General features: G+C 48.1%; 1 protein-coding gene across 2 annotated transcripts in view; it reads right to left on the reverse strand.

Moving 5' to 3' along the window:
* LOC123753078 (origin recognition complex subunit 3-like) overlaps positions 1–17,493 on the reverse strand; it is a 99,368-nt gene that overhangs the window by 16,560 nt on the left and 65,315 nt on the right. For both annotated transcript variants that reach the window (XM_069339336.1, XM_069339337.1), the window contains one exon: positions 1,875–2,111. In XM_069339336.1, coding sequence (XP_069195437.1) covers positions 1,875–2,111 — 237 coding nt within the window. The remainder of the gene's footprint in view (positions 1–1,874; positions 2,112–17,493) is intronic.

Here is a 17,493-nt window from a genome sequence, read left to right on the forward strand (position 1 = left end):
GTCCGAAGGCGGGGCCGGACCCGAACCTGGCACCAGTGGCCTACCACGACAAGGGGAACCCCGAGCCCTAACACGACCCCTCCAGGAAGGCCCTCCCGGGACCCCTGGACAACCAACAAGTCAGACATAGGACGACAACTAACCGAAGCAGCCTGCAAATACTGCGCCACGGCAGAATCCGCAAAAAGCAGAGGACAAAACGGAGAGGCCATCCCAAGAGCCAGGGCCCAGGCCGATTCCAGAGAGGATGCAAGCACCGCTTGCCGACACGCGAGCCGGGAAGCATAGAACAGCGAAACTGCATTCTGCAGGATCGGCACAAAGAGCTTCAATAAGCAGCCGCTGAGCCCAAGGCAGCGGACCCCAGGAACATCCCCAAGTGTCCCCACATCCTCCACAAGCCAGTCCAAAGACAACTCCAGGAGGGAAAAGAAAGTCAAGGCCGAAACCAAGAGGCCACGGGCGAGCAAGTCCTCAGCAACCTGCGCAGCCGAAAGGGAGGGAACCTGCACATGGAACTGCACAACACCAACATCCCGGGAAAGGGCAAGGGAAAACAAGCACTCATTGAGGTGCTCAAGGTCGCCCCCAGGAAAATCTGAACCACCGTTGAAGCCTCGCGCCACTCAAGCGTGCAGGAACGACAAAAGAAATGCCAAGCCTCCAAAGCAAACACAGCCGCAAACAGTCTGCCAACCAGGACGACTCCGGAACCTCGTAATGGACCCAGAAAGGGAACGACGTCCCAAACCTGAAAGAAGATGGATCCATAACCGAGGCATAATCCGGGTCGCGCTAGAAGTAAGCTGCTAGAATTACCTATACCGCAGACAGTTGGATGCAGGAAGCCGAAAACCTCCGGAAGGACGGAACCAAACCTGGGGAGGGGTAGATACCAAATCCAATTCGTACCCAGAGGGGGGAAAAGAGAATCCCACTCTTTGTAACAGTAAGCCTCAGAGGGCAGAAAAACCCAGGTGGGGTCCAACAGGGCCCAAGTCCTCGAAGTCTACCCCTCCCCAGCCCCAAGATCCTTCACCGCAGGATCCAAGGCCGAGTCATCCCCCCAAAGCACCTGCCTCAAAAGAAAAGGCCGGCACAGCCGCGTAAGCCGCTGAAAATCACTGGAGCAAGAGCAACGACCTTCGCCTCTAACATCAGCCTTAGAAATGAGGGGTAGATAACCGGCGCGAGGGTTTGGGGCTCCCCCCCCCCCCTTGGCCCCTCCCGGGGAGGGGGAAGCTGCGCAGACTGCGGCGCGGCGACGAGTGACATCATGCTCGTTTGCTTGTTTCCTTTTGGGGAGTTCTATCTACTTGTTCGGCTTTTGGTAGCAATTTTCACCAGAATAGGGCTTTGTTTTGGGACGCTTACCTTTCTTGGTGCCTGACCCGATCGATTACAGACATAGAATGCTTCCAACCACACGGGGGGTTTCTATAGACCATTGCTCCCCTTGCCTCTCTGAGGGGGCCCAGGTTCTGGCTTGTGGTCCCTGGTAGGCCTACAGAACTTCATACACATGACTGATGCCAAAGTCTGACATTAGCTTATCAGCCATGGATAGCTCCAGGGAGACGTAGGGGCTTCCCTGAGAAAAACACATTTCATATGGAATCTATTCTCTAGTAAATTCAATTGCAAACATGTTGACACCATATATTCTTATAACTCAAAAACTAAATGAGAAAATATATATATAAAAAAAGAAAAGAATAAACATTTTTGGCGTTGCCGAGTGGAACAATGAGATGTTCGGAATAGTTTGAGCCGGGAACGTGCCGACAGTTCAGAATGTTAAAGCATTCAAACATTAAAGGATACTGTACAGTACTTGGACACATGCAACATGAAGCATAATACAACTAACTGACCTGTAAGTAGTGGTGGGGATTTGACAAAGCTGTAGTGAGAGGAGCTCTTGGCATGCCCACCAGATGTTGCTTCACCGACGACGAAGATTCGAAGAAGAGTATCTCGTGAAGCGGCTGTTTATTTACAGGTTGTAAGTGTAGTTCCAAAACATTTGACAACAGTTGTAATACTTCTGAACGTAGCAGCTCATAAGCATTTGGTCTCTTGTTTTTCTTCTTTGCAATTTCAAGTAATTTCTGAGAAAAAATAGCATGAAAAAATAACACGGACATAGTTTTTTTTTGTTTAGAATTCATAATTAAGCAATATTTTTAATACAAGATACAAAATGCCACTCTGGTTGAGACCTGGTGGTTCCCGGAAGCTATCTTGCTGATATAGCTACCACCTGCTAAGTCACATCAGCTGTGAAGCTCTGGTGGCATACCAGAACCCAGAGCCAGAACCTGGCCCCCCACACAGAGGCGGAGAGCAGGTGACACTCCGCCACCCCCACTGTTGGCATACCAGAACCCAGAGCCAGAACCTGGCCCCCACACAGAGGCGGAGAGCAGGTGACACTCCGCCACCCTCACTGTTGGCATACCAGAACCCAGAGCCAGAACCTGGCCCCCCACACAGAGGCGGAGAGCAGGTGACACTCCGCCACCCCCACTGGGAAATAATTAAGAAAGCCAGTGAACAAATACAGACTACTGCTGGGTTTAAAATGACCAAAGCCTCAAAACTACCTAACGAACTTCCACACACAAGGTAAACAAACGAGTGAATCTCTCGAAACTAGCATGAACTCGTTAGCACCAACTCCTCCCATCCCCATGCCAGTTGGGGGGATAGAAAGTTGGAGCTCCAAGCTCCTGCTAGCTCTCCACACCAACTGTGGAGCAAATGTGCAGAACCAACCAACCAACAACCAGGACGGGAGGGAGAGGGCAATCAGGGAGCCACCTGGGCCCTCCCAGGAGGAGGTTTTTCTTTATATTTAATACTGCTTTTCTGGAGGGAGCCCCTTGTGGATCCCTGAAGCTAATTCCCCAAGGAGAAGACAGACAAGGGCTTATTATGGAGAAGAAACTGAAAACAGTCAAGACGAAGACGAGACACTTGGCCGAGAGGAATGACCCAAAGCGACGCGACGCATGCATGACAAGGCCTGGAAACATTAATTAACACCAAACCATCAGGATCCTGTTAGACCACCAAAACCCCCCAGCCAGAATAACAGCCCAGGACATATTAGCAAAAACAGCTACATGAGCAGCAAATTTACAAATAACATGGGCAGGCTGGCTGGATTTGATGACACTGTAGACGACCTGAGAAACAAGATCCTTGGAACAGGGGACCAAGGAAACAGGATCAACCTACAAAGCATCCACCAAGTCAGAATTGGTGGCATGAAGATAATGGTTGAGAGCCACCACTTGGCACAGCACATGAAGCAACCCCTGCCAACCAACCAAGCATCAATGACCAAAGGACCACTCTGAAATTCCAGTGACCTACGAGGGCCAAAAGAATGAAAACCACACCTCCAAAGAAGAGCATGCAGCTCCCCTACCCTACAACTGGAGTCGAGTGCCAATAAGAAAACCATTTTAGCAGAAGAATTATAAACTGAAGGGAATGCAGTAAACTGAGAAAAGAGGCAAGAGACCTGGAAGGGAGAGAAGCCCGACATACCACACTTCAAAGGGGAAGGAAGAAAAGACACGGAGGGAGCAAATGTGGATTTCACTAACATTTCCAATTCCAGGTTGCTAAAAACAAGATGGGGCCAACTCTGGAACATCCAACCAGGCACAAAGCCATGAGTGCTGAAGGCAGGCAAAATGAACCCACAAGGTGGCAGCTGCTTGATAAGCTTGCCGTCATGTGGAGGGTCAGAGAGAAACCACATGGGGGAACAAACCCCGCAGGACTCAGGGTCGTAGGTGTCACTGACCCAATAGGCAGCACGGTGGAGGCAGAAAGAATGATCGTAGCTCCAAGGTAAAGATGACAAGAAGTCCTCAAACTCCCAAAATGCGAGCGCCTAGGATTACTAGGCCCCAAAGGGCAGACCAAACAGGACACACGGGTACTAGGAATGCTTGCCGGGAGTTAACTACGTAGACTGATACAACCTGGTTAATGTGGCGATTAAGGCCCATGTCAGAGTGCTGTGTAAAACAAATGCACAAACAGCCTGTGTACCTCAAAGAGGCAAAATGTTTGCCGAGGTAAGGCCCCGACTCCGGTGGCCCGGTCTCTAAAAGAGCAAACTCCCAAACACCCAGAGAAGAGAACTCTCTAAGTACAAGGGCAGTGCTAGAGCATACAGGAAAGGGAGCCCTGAGCACATGCAGCTCTAAGGACCCAATGAGCCAGGTCCACACAGCACATACTAGACAGAAAACACTCATGAAACTAATTAAAATATGGAATAACACCGAGCGAATGATCCCTGATGGACAAATTCAAAGGAAGGCTGGCACTTCGCTTAGAAGAAGCAGGACCCGTCCAGCTGATAAAACACTCAGGATGTGTTTGTTAACACTATCGCTCTCTTTGGACACCCCTCGTGTCCACTTTTTTTCTCCCATGTCCTAGCTTTGGACACTGCTCGCGTCCAATACAAAAAATATTTGTATAAAATTCATTTTCTATCCGATCGACTTCGGCATAATTTCAAATTGAGCGCCTTCAGAATGCGCACAATTTGATATCAACATGGAAGATGTAACAAAACTTGATGTCAGAACACTTGAAAGATTATAAATATGTTTTTGGTCAAAATTTTAAAATATTTGTTAAAATTCTATTTATTGTGCTATTATTATGGGACTAGTTTTAAAATGCGTGCCTTTACATTGCAAACAATTTAATACAAAAATTAAAGATGTAACATGAAATTTTATGTCAGAACACTGGAAGGATATAAATAATTTTGTGATGAGCTTGCAAAATTAAACCATTTGTTAAAATTCCAGTTATTGCTCTATTATTATGGGACTAGTTTTAAAATATGCGACTTCATATTGCGAACAATTTGATACCAAAACGAGCGACGGAACACAAAAATTTATATTATCAAACTGAACGAGTATACACATTAGGTTGAGGGTGTCATAATTGGTTCTCGTTCACGGGTAACTTTAGGCTTTGCCAAGGGAGTCACGCTGGGCTTTTGGACAATATATGCATATACAACTGTAGGGAATTTAATTGCAAACGCATTGATACCAAAACGAACGACGTAGCACGAATATTAAGGTGAGAAAACTGAAACGAGTACAGACATTTTACTGATTTTGTGCGCTCACGGGTAACTTTTCTTGACTTTAGGTTTTGCTATGGGGAGTCAAGCTTGGCTTTTGGACCTTATATGCATATACACCTGTAGGGAATTCTATTGTGAACACAATGATACCAAAACGAGCGACATAGCACGAGAATTAAGGTGAGAAAACTAAAACGAGTATACACATTTAGTGTCGCCGAGCACTCGCCCGCACCATCAGGTCTACTTCGTGCATACATGCGGAGAGCACGCCTGGGGTGCAATACTGTTAAATAAACCCTTCAAACTTGAGAGAATTCACCAATAATTCAAGAAGTGAGAACAATTACCACTAGGTTTCAAATTAACCTCCATGCTGCGCTGCATTTATTGTGACATTCTGGTGATGCACTGAAAATAAAGTGTTCCCCCAATTTCTTTTTTCTTTTTAAATTGTTAAAACCTTTCATGTAATGAAACGCTATTTTCTAGGTGAGTCCTGGAGGCACCCCGGAGCTATCCAGGCTGAATGGATATGTATAACTTTCTGGCATCAAAGTGCTAGGAGTTCTTGCCTGCTTGATACCTGCTTGATGGGGTTCTAGGAGTTCTTCTACTCCCCAAGTCCAGCCTGAGGGCAGGCTCGACGTGTGAGAGTTTGGCCCACCAGGCTGTTGCTTGGAGTGGCCCGCAGGGCCACATTCCCACCATAGCCCAGCCCGGCTGATCTGGAACTTCTCTTAGAAAACAGTCCAGTTTTCTCTTGAAGATGTCCACGGTTGTTCCGGCAATATTTCTTATAGTCGCTGGGAGGACATTGAACAACCGCGGACCTCTGAAGTTTATACAGTGCTCTCTGATTGTGCCTATGGCACCTCTGCTCTTCACTGGTTCAATCTTGCATTTTCTTCCATATCGTTCACTCCAGTACGTTGTTATTTTACTGTGTAGATTTGGGGCTGGCCCTCCAGTATTTGTATATTATTTGGTATCTCTCTCGTCTCCTTTCTAGAGAGTACATTTGGAGAGCTTTGAGACAATCCCAATAATTTTGGTGTTTTATCTCGTCTATGCGTGCCGTATATGTTCTCTGTATTCCCTCTATTTCAGCAATCTCTCCTGCTCTGAAGGGGGAAGTGAGTACTGAGTACTGAGCAGTACTCAAGACGGGACAACACAAGTGACTTGAAGAGTACAACCATTGTGATGGGATCCCTGGATTTGAAAGTTCTCGTAATCCATCCGATCATTTTTCTGGCTGACGCGATATTTGCTTGGTTATGCTCCCTAAACGTTAGATCATTGGACATCATTATTCCCAAATTCTTGACATGCTGGTTTTCTACTATGGGAAGATTCGATTGTGTTTTGTACCCTGTATTATGTTTCAGATCCTCATTTTTGCCGTACCTGAGTAGCTGAAATTTATCACTGTTAAACATCATGTTATTTTCTGCTGCCCAATCGAAAACTTTGTTGACATCTGCTAGTAGTTTTTCAATGTCTTCAGCAGAGGTAATTTTCATGCTGATTTTTGTGTCATCTGCAAAGGACAACACGAAGCTGTGACATGTATTTTTGTCTATATCAGATATGAGAATAAGGAACAGTAGCGGTGCAAGGACTGTACCTTGAGGTACAGAGCTTTTAACATCGCTTGGACTCGATTTTATCTGATTGACTGTTACTCTTTGTGTTCTGTTCGACAGGAAATTGAGTATCCAGCGTCCTACTTTGCCAGTTATTCCCATTGACCTCATTTTGTGAGCTATCACCCCATGGTCACGTTTGTCGAACGCCTTTGCAAAGTCTGTGTATACAACATCTGCATTTTGCTTTTCTTCTAGGGCTTCTGTGATTTTGTCATAGTGGTTGAGTAACTGTGACAGACAGGATCTTCCCACTCTAAATCCATGTTGTCCTGGATTGTGCAATTCATTGTTTTCCATAAAACTAGAAATTTGATTCCTAATCACTCTTTCAAACATTTTTATTATGTGTGATGTTAGTGCAACTGGCCTATAATTTTTTCCCAAGGTTTTACTCCCCCCCTTGTGCAACGGAGCTATATCTGTAGATTTAAGTGCTGCTGGTATCTCCCCTGTATCCAGGCTCTTTCTCCATATTACGCTGAGTGCTCTCGCTACTGGTACTTTACATTTCTTTATGAATATTGAATTCCATGAGTCAGGCCCAGGAGCTGAGTGCATAGCACATTGTCAATTTCTCTTTCAAAGTCTTCCGAGTTTGTAGTCATATCCGTTATGTTATCTGCAGCTTGAATGTCATTCATAAAGAAGCTGTCTGGGTCATCAACTTTCATGTTGTTTATTGGTGTGCTAAACATAGCCTCATACTGGCTTCTTAGAATTTCACTAATCTCTTTGTTGTCCTCTGTGTACGAACCTTTCATTTGTAATTAATGGTCCAATACTGGTCGAGGTTTTGGATTTTGATTTTGCGTATGTGAAAAAATATTTCGGATTTTTTCTTATCTCTTGTATAGCTCTATTCCAATTCCATTTCCTCAGACTCATATAATCGCTTCAACGTTTGTTCTATTTCTTCTATCTTCCTGCTTAGGCTTATTTTCCTTGCTTGTGATAGTTGTGTCTGCCGAAGCATTTCCGTTATTTTTTTCCTTCTCCTGTACAGTCGTCTACGTTTTCTTTCTAGAGTGGTCCTCTTTCTGCCCCTCCTCACAGGCACATGCTTCAAGTGCCGTCCCAGGCCAACGACCAGGACGGCACCAGAACTCAAGAGCAGGCCAGAGGTGAAACAACGCCCAGGACAGCAAGCGAAACGGAGCAGGAACCGCAACACCGAACGCAAGCTGGAGCTGCTCCACCCAATACGAGGTGACAGTACACGGTCCCAGATGACAGACCCGGAACAACCCCGAAGGGAAGACTAGCCAACCCTATCAGAGAACAAAGGACCCTTCGCAGTGATAGGAAAAGGAAAACCGGAAGGACCGCCAGGAAAACCACACACCCACAAGATGAAACACGCAGGTGGGAGACCAACAATGAACTCATCAGTGCTGACACAAACGACGAGAAACGAGCACCATCAATGAAAGCGCAAAACGTGAATCGAAAAACAGCGACCTCACAACCCAAAGGAGCAACATAACCAGCTCCAGCAGGGAAGAATGACGTACGCATCCCTGAGGCATCCAAGAGGAAAACTACGCAGGACGTGAACCGCAGGAAAGCAAACACACCCTGTTCCGGAAAAGGAACAAAGAAAAACCAGATCCAGGACCGGAACCCAGCTACCGGTTCCAAGAAAAGGAACCAGAAAGGCAGGAGCGGCGGACTGAAAGTTCACAACCCTTCACAGACAGTGAAACACCGAAGCCTGCAGTAAGTCACAAAGAAAATCATAGGAACTCAGTACCAAAACGGAACACCGGAGAAGTTCAAAAGCAGGGAACTAAACATGGACAGAGACCCACCTGAGCACCCAATATTAGGATAGTCAAGAAGCACCGACCCAGATACACAGACAAGTGTAGCATAGGAGGAGGAAAAACGGAAATAGGGAAGGAAAACCCTGAATATGGACCAAGAACGGCCGGGAAGTAATGCACACGACCAACCACAACATGTGTAGTGGAGGCCATACATACCCGAGGGACCTCATGGACAGAAGGGTGCAACAGGGCACCGAAGATAGACAAGGAATGAGTGTCCAGATAGAGAAAAGACCCAGGTGCCGACAAACGAAATCAAAAGCCCTGAAATGTGGGGCAGAGCCCCTCAGGACAACAAAGAACAAGATATATGGACAAAGGAAAGTCACTGAAGACACATGCAAGGTGACCAAACACAACACACCAAACACTCCTGTTAGAAGCCATCGACGCACCACACCCCCAAGCGGGAAAGAGAGAGTAAACAAGGATGGAGCAGTGACCAAGGGTGGCACGTTTTGTACACGAAACAATGGGTATAAATTGGATAAGTTTAGATTTAGGAAAGACTTGAGTAAATACTGGTACGGTAACAGGTTTGTTGATATGTGGAACCAATTACCGCGTAACGTGGTGGAGGTGGGGTCTCACAAATGATGCAAGTGCGGGTTGGGCACGTATATGAGTAGGATTGGGTGGTAATAAATAAGAGTTGCCTCGTATGGGCCAATAGGCCTTATTCAGTTACCTATGTCCTTATGTTCATATGCACAAGGGGGACATAGAAGGAAGCTGAGTACCCAAAGGAGCCACAGACATGAAAAAGAACCTGATCAAGGTCAGAAGAGATAGGAAGCGGAAAGCACTAGGATGCTACTTGGGAGAGGCAGACTCCACCCACAGGAGCAAACACAGATAAGATAGAGCCCAGGAGGCTCTGGAAACTGCACAACCATCAACCGACAGGAGAGAGGTGGGGCCAAAGAGCCAGAGCTCAACTCCTGCAAGCACAACTAGGCAAGCACCCCACCAAAAGCCGAGAACCAGCACCTGGCCGACAGAGTCGCCAGACATGACAATCTCACCTGCAGAGCAGAGACACGACTGTGCTACAACACAGGCGAGCCAAGTAACATACCAGGAGCATCGCTAGTGGTGCGCTCGAACGCCATGCATACTAGAGGCAGTAAGCATTGTATGTACCGTTACCTGAACAAAAGTTGGAAGTCTAAGGAGAAATACGTCGAGAGGTGTGCATCCTGCAGAAGACGAGGAGCAGTACAGAGGGGAGGAGGAGGCGCCACTCCGAGCAATCCCACACCCGGAAGCAGAGGAAAGAACGAAGTGATGCCCCTATATATAAAACCCAGAACACCCCCAGCATCCAGAGGGCTATGACTGGAGGGAGAAAACAAGCAAAAAGCCATAGAAAACCGCGGAACACAGGAGTATACCTCCCATAAACAAAATGCACACCCCAGCTCCAGCGAGCGAGGTACGAAACGTACCACCCGTCCACCGGGTGGAGTGGCTCGTACACCAGGCGGACACACATATCGTGCAAACACATAACGTAGAGACACATCGTATACACACATCGTGCAAACACATCGCATACACACATCGTACAAACACCAGGAAGGCGTACGTAACGAAGATGAGGATCGTCGAAACTGGGAGGAGAGAACGCAAAAACAAAACAAGGCGAAACTGAAGAGAAAGAAGACAGAAGACGGACGGTAACCAATGAGGCCGACAAGAGACCAGAAGAAAAACCACTTCGGAAATCAACAGACGTTCCAATAATATTGGAAGGTACGAAGAGACGAGCGAACCAACAAGAACTACGACAAGTAAGCACAAATGCACGGAGGTACATATGGACAAAAATATACCCCTGATCTAGGGACACGCAGGGACGCCGATACGAAGGGAACAGTATCGTGACTTAAGCGCGAAAAGGGTAAGGAAAAGGGGGCAAAACACACCCCCAGGAACGACGGGAACGATGAACCCGAAGGGACACGGAACCGAACCCAGGGAGGGGTATACTCGCAACCAACATGAACACAGAGGGGGAAGGAACAACCCCACTTTGAGGAACTGCCAGCCCTCATCAACGGTACAAAGACCCAAGAGGGGCAAATGGGGCCAAAGCCCCCCAGGCAACCCCTCCCCAACCCCGGGAACCTCTATGGCAAGACCCCGGGCCGAGCTGCACCCCCAAATCCCCAGCTTGACAAGGAAAAGCCGGGGCAGCCGTACAAACACTAAGGAAGGGAGCCCACTGGTTAGACCCATACGGCACAGCTGGAGGAACTGACTTGAATGCCTCTGCCGCAATCACAGAAGAGGAAAATCCCCCGAGACCGCCCGAGTCTCAACCCAACCAGATTCCACTCCAACCTTGAAACCCGCCAACGGTTTGGAGCAGGAAGCAAGGGAGGCAGTGTACTCACCTAGTTGTGTTTGGGGGGGTTGAGCTCTGGCTCTTTGGTCCCGCCTCTCAACTGTCAACTGGTGTACAAATTCCTGAGCCTATTGGGCTCTATCATATTTACATTTGAAACTGTGTATGGAGTCTGCCTCCACCACAACACTACTTAATGCATTCCATTTGTTAACTTCCCTGACACTGAAAAAATTCTTTCTAACGTCTCTGTGGCTCATCTGGGTACTAAGTTTCCACCTGTGTCCCCTTGTTCGTGTTCCACCTGTGCTAAAGAGTTTGTCTTTGTCCACCCTGTCAATTCCCCTGAGAATTTTGTAGGTGGTTATCATGTCTCCCCTTACTCTTGTTTTCCAGGGTTGTGAGGTTCAGCTCCCTTACCCTTTCCTCGTAACTCATTCCTCTCAGTTCCGGGACCAGTCTGGTGGCATACCTCTGAATCTTCTCTAACTTCGTCTTGTGTTTACCTAGGTATGGACTCCAGGCTGAAGCTGCATACTCCAGGATTGGTTTTACATAAGTGGTATACAGGGTCCTGAATGATTCCTTACACAAGTTTCTAAAGCAGTTCTTATATTGGCCAGTCTAGCATATGCCGCTGATGATATCCTTTTGATGTGGGCCTCTGGGGACAGGTTCGGTGTGATATCGACCCCCAGATCTTTCTATTTGACTCTTGCAGGATTTCACCTCCCAAATAGTACCTTGTGTTCAGCCTTCTGCTCCCTTCACCTAATTTCAATGCTTTACACTTTCCCGAGTTGAACTTTAGCAGCCATTTTCTAGACCATTCCTCCAGTTTGTCCAGGTCGTCCTGTAGTCTCTGTCTATCTTCATCTGTTTTGATTCTTCTCATAATTTTTGCATCGTCAGCAAACATTGAGAGGAAAGAGTCTATACCCTCTGGAAGGTCGTTTACATATACTAGAAACAGGATGGATCCGAGTACAGAGCCCTGTGGAACCCCGCTGGTGACATCTCGCCACTCTGATGCCTCCCCCCTATTGTTTCCTATTGCTTAGATACTCCCTTATCTACTGGAGCACCTTACCTTTTACTCCTGCCTGCTGCTCCAACTTTTGTAACAGCCTTTTGTGAGGTACTGTGTCAAAGGCTTTCTGACAGTCCAAGAAAATGCAGTTTGCCCACCTTTCTCTTTCCTGCCTAATTTGTGTTGCTTGGTCATAGAAGTCTATTAGGCCTGTGAGGCACGATTTACCATCTCTGAACCCCTGCTGGTGGTGTGTTACAAAGCTGTTTCCCTCCAGATGCTCTAAAAGCCTTTTCCTCACGATCTTCTCCATCACCTTGCATGGTATACAAGTTAGGGAAACTGGCCTGTAGTTCAGTGCCTCTTGCCTGTCACCCTTTTTGTAAATTGGGACTACATTAGCTGTCTTCCAGCTTTCCGGAAGGTCTCCCGTTTCCAGTGACCTGTTATACACCATAGAGAGTGGCACACTTAGTGCTTCTGCACCTTCTTTTAGAATCCACGGTGAGATTCTGTCAGGCCCAACAGCCTTTGACACATTCAGCTCCAACAGATTCCTTTTGACCTCATCACTGGTGAGGTAAATTTCCTCCAAGGTTGTTCGGTTTGCCTCATTTAGTGCAGGGACCTCTCCTTGTTCTATTGTGAAGACTTCCTGGAATCTCTTGTTGAGTTCTTCACACACCTCTTTATCATTCTGTGTATCTGATCTCCCCTTTTCTCAGTTTCATCACTTGTTCCTTCACTGCTGTTTTCCTCCTGATGTGGCTGTGGAGCAGTTTTGGTTGGGTCGTAGCTTTACTCGCGACGTCCTTTTCGTACTGCCTCTTTGCTTCTCTCCTCACTCTGATGTACTCATTTCTGGCCCTCTGGTATCTCTACCTGCTCTCTGGTGTTCTGTTGTTCCTGTAGTTTTGCCATGTTCTTTTACTCAATTGCTTTGCTGCAGCACATTCCTGGTTGAACCACGGATTCTTCTGTTGCTTTTCATTTTTCACTTTTTGGACGGGGATAAACCTGTCTGCAGCCTCCTGACACTTCTGAGTGACATAATCCATCATATTCTGTACAGTCTTTTCTCTGAATTCTGTTTCCCATGGTATTCCCATTAGGAAGTTCCTCATCTCGTCATATTTTCCTCTTCGGTAATTTAGTCTTTTTCCTTCCAATCCCATCCTTGGATAGGTTATCCCTACTTCTACCAGATATGCAAATATCAATACACTGTGGTCACTCACTCAGTGTGCAGAACAGAAGGGGAAGGACAAGGAGCAGAAGGAGCCAGAGCCGATGCGACCCCCACCCCCAAGTCCGGACCCCAACAATCAAAACGGGGCAGCCTCGGGGCATCCGGGGCCGCAAACAACCAAGAGCGTTGCAGCAACCTACACCCAGCAAGCAACGCAGCAGCCGCCTGCACCCGATTATCATGACCAGTGGCCCGGGTGAACGAGAGCACGTACTGACAACACCTGTTGCACGACTCCGGGTCATAAGAAACAAAGACCCAACAGGCAGCATGGTAGAAGCACAACCTGTGAGTGTCACCCTGAGACAAGGGGACAGAGCAACCGTCAAACTTGCAGGACACGAGGGGGGACTCCAGGGACACACCTATAGGACCACGGAGCCCCCGTGGGGTTTCCCAGGGCCCTTAGCCTTGGGTACACACTAAGGGAAGCCTAGGCAGAGTACCGCAAACCGGCGCCCAAGTCTACCAAACAAACTTCTAAAAGCAGAACCCCTGGGACGTGTCCACTCACGGGGGCCAAGCGGGGAGTACCAGCAACAGAAAATATAGAAATAAAAACACCTAGAACAGTAAAGGGGGACCATAAAGGCAGACCCCCCCACCAGGCAAAAATAAAAACAAAAGAAAAACCTCGCAAGAGGACAACGTACCCAGGCGGAACAGAGCCGGCCGCTGTTATTGGTGAGAATTAGCTGTACGGTACCCCGCGCCCCTACCAGTGACGAAAACTACCACCTACCCAGATACAAACCAGGGCAACAAAACCCCAGCCAACTCCAAGGGCAGCCCAGTACCGAGCCGTAAAGGACACCGCGGAGGTAGAACCCAAGGTGACTTGTGGAAGTTGGCCCAAAGCCCCAAGGGCAGTACTTACAGGGCACCTAGGGAAGATAGCTCTAGGCACATGCAGCCCAAGTACCGTGGAATCTTACTCCTGGCTCACACCCCACCGGTAGAGACAGTCCACACCACAGAGCACAGAACTGAAACAAAAACCAGAGTCAGAGGCACTCGACCAGCCAGTAATTCCATCAGCCAAGAACTGCCAGTTGGATCGCCGGCGTGGAGGGTCTGGGGCTCCCCCTTCCCCCTCCCGGGGAGGGGGGGGGGGGTTGCACAGACGGCAGCGCAGCGACACGATGACGTCATGCTGGTTTGATGATTTTGTTTGGGGAGTTCTGTCCACTTGTTCGGCTTTCGGTAGCAACATTTTCACCAGAATAGGGGTTTGTTTTGGGTGCCTACCTTTCTGGGTGCCTGTCCCAGTCGATGACAGACATAGAATGCTCCCAACCACAAGGGGGTTTCTATAGGCCAATGCTCCTCGTGCCTCTCTGAGGGGGCCAGGTTCTGGCTCGTGGTCCCCGGTAGGCAAGAACTCCTAGCACTTTGACTGATGCCAGAAAGTTATACATATCCATTTAGCCTGGACAGCTCCTGGGAGCCGACGGGGCTCCCCCAGAAAAAGCTTACTTTGACTGTGGCACATGGAGAAAATGCAATGAAACATCATCAGGGTCTGTGCGTTCGCGCAGGAAGCTCCCACAGGCGGTCGCACGGGCCATTTATGACTCACGAGTTGCCACAAATATATTTACAATAATTTTTTCAATGTATTTTCAATGCTTTATACTTAGTTTTATTTGTAGTATATGATGCACATTTGTGTCCTTTACAATATATATACATGGTACAGTAGAACGTTTATAATGTTCCAAGGAACTGTGATACATGTCTCACTAACGGGTCCACAACAAATATTCATTGTCACAATATTACCTGTTCAAAATTAAATATATTTACAATATGTGCACTTTCACACACTGTACTACACACTCAGTACTTCGGAAGTGAATGATAATCAAAGAAGCAGTCCATGGTACACAGAGCAACTTTGCACTCGATGCACCAGGTATACACAGATTTTCGCTTCCCGTTTCTTTGTTCTATATGCTTGCAAACAATGCACTCACGTACACCCTTGGCTTTGGTTCCCGTAGGTGGTATGTAGCCAAGCTTGTGAAGTGTAAGGTAGTCTTGAAAAGATCTAGGAAATGCTCAATGACAAAACTCTGTCCTGGTATCTCATATCTGTCCTGGTAACACTCATATCTTCCCCAGTACAGTATATGGGAAAGTGGGTGCAACACCAATATCAGAATCATGTAATTGTGGTTTGTGTGTTACAAAATTATCACAGTCTTCCCTTGCAAATTCACCCGTGCTCCTTGTATTGCTACCACCACCACTGACAAGAAACATCACCGTGGAAGCTGCTAACTCTGTTCATCTATGCTACTTGTATCAGAAGCATCATTATTGAACCCAGGAAACGATTCATCTATAATATTATCTATAAAAATTGGAGATGACTCACATGAGCATGGGTGGCGCTCAGCTACTACTGGATACGCTCGCTGTATCGTCCGCATCGGTACTACATCACTTGTATCCGACCCTTGTGTTAGGTCCTTATTGTGCTTAGCTTCATCAATATCATGATCCTTATGTTCTTCAAACATTAAGGTCTGAATTTCACCAACGGAGAATGATCTTTCAACACCGGGTCTGACAAGGAAATAGGAGCCAGAGGCGCGTGCACCACCCATGGTTGCTCACTCAGAACTGAGCCAACTAGCAGCCCTAGGGAATTCCCGGATTTTTTTCAAGATGGCTGCCTCACACAGGAGGTCCCAGGAGTCCATTTCGTACCCAACCTGCCGCGCACGGGTTTTGATTTGTATGATATCTTAAAATCGTATTTTCTCAGCCTGCGCGCCGCCAGCCGAGAGTATTGTCGGCCAGCACAGTGAAGTAGTTAATAAATAACTAAATATGCATTACAATACTCAAAGGCTTACATATTTACAGTTTACAAAAAACCAGCGTTGAATGTAATGAAACGCCATTTTCTGGGTGAGCCCCGGAGGCTCCCTGAAGCTTATCGGGCTAATGTATGTTATGTTAGACCGGGACATTAGCTAAGGAGTTCAGACCTACCAGGGACCAGCGCCAGAACCTGGCCCCTTCAGAGAGGTTTCAGGGAGCAATGGCCCTGGAAAACCCCATATGGTTGGGGGTTTTCCTTATCTGCCATCGACCGGGGTTAGGCACCCAGAAAGGTAGGCGTAACAAAACAAACCCCACATGGTAAGACACTACAACAAAAACCGAACAGAGAGGTAGAAAACTCCCTACAATCCCAAGGAAACTAGCAAACAAGCAAACATCACACTTTACTGCCGCGTCGATCGTCCGCGCAGCCCTCCCCACCCCGGGAGGGGGAGGGGGAAGCCCCGGACCTACCGCGCCGGCTGCCAAGCTCCAGTTCGGAAGCTAAGCTTCAACCAACGCGAAAAAACCGCCGACCGGTGGGAGGGAGGGTTTCGAGGGAGCCTCCGGGGCTCACCCAGAAAATGGCGTTTCATTACATTCAACGCTGGTTTACTGTGGGGAGCCCCTACGGCTCCCTGGAGCTTCATTACCCAAAGAGAAGGAAAAGAAAGGGCTAACCCGGGAGGCGGCCGCCACAAACTCTGCAACGCAAAGCCAAGACAACCGGTCGCAAACCTGCGACCCAAGGCAACAAGAACGCCCAAGAACAGACGCACATATGGATGGGCGGCCAAAAACCCGTGCTACCCACGAATCCCTGCGCCCGAAATGAGCCCGAGACGTCACCAACACAGCAGCAAAAGCTGCAAACGTCTGAACAGCACGGGCGCAAAGACAGACCGCAGGCTGGAAGAAGGAAAACACTGCGGACGACCTGGGAGACCCGAGCCCTGAAAACAGGGAACGAAGGAACCGGATCAACCACAGCGCATCCCCAGACACGGTACGCCGGCAACAGCAAAAAGCACAACCGGACAACACAGGACGCACCCCCCGGCCAAACCAATCAAGCACCAATACCCCAAGAACCCCTCCGGAAAGCAGCCGTCACGACCGGCGCCAGGACAGAGAAAGGCTGCACACCTATAAAGCTACCACCAGTACCAAAGAGCAGGAAACTGAACCGAAGGGGCTACCACAAACTGAGGGGAAGATAAGAAGGCACCCTGAACAAGGACCAGGATGGCTCAGGCGACGCATGAGCAGGCCAGAGGGGAAACAAAACACGAGAAAACGTAAGAAACGTCACACTGTCTCCAAGACGAAGCTCGCAGGTGGGACACCGTCAACAAAGCCACCTGAACACCATAGAGATGGTGATACCCGCGTCAAAATACCAGACGCGAAGAGC

This window comes from Procambarus clarkii, chromosome 41 (assembly GCF_040958095.1).
Source record: "Procambarus clarkii isolate CNS0578487 chromosome 41, FALCON_Pclarkii_2.0, whole genome shotgun sequence".
NCBI classification, from domain to species: Eukaryota; Metazoa; Arthropoda; class Malacostraca; order Decapoda; family Cambaridae; genus Procambarus; species Procambarus clarkii.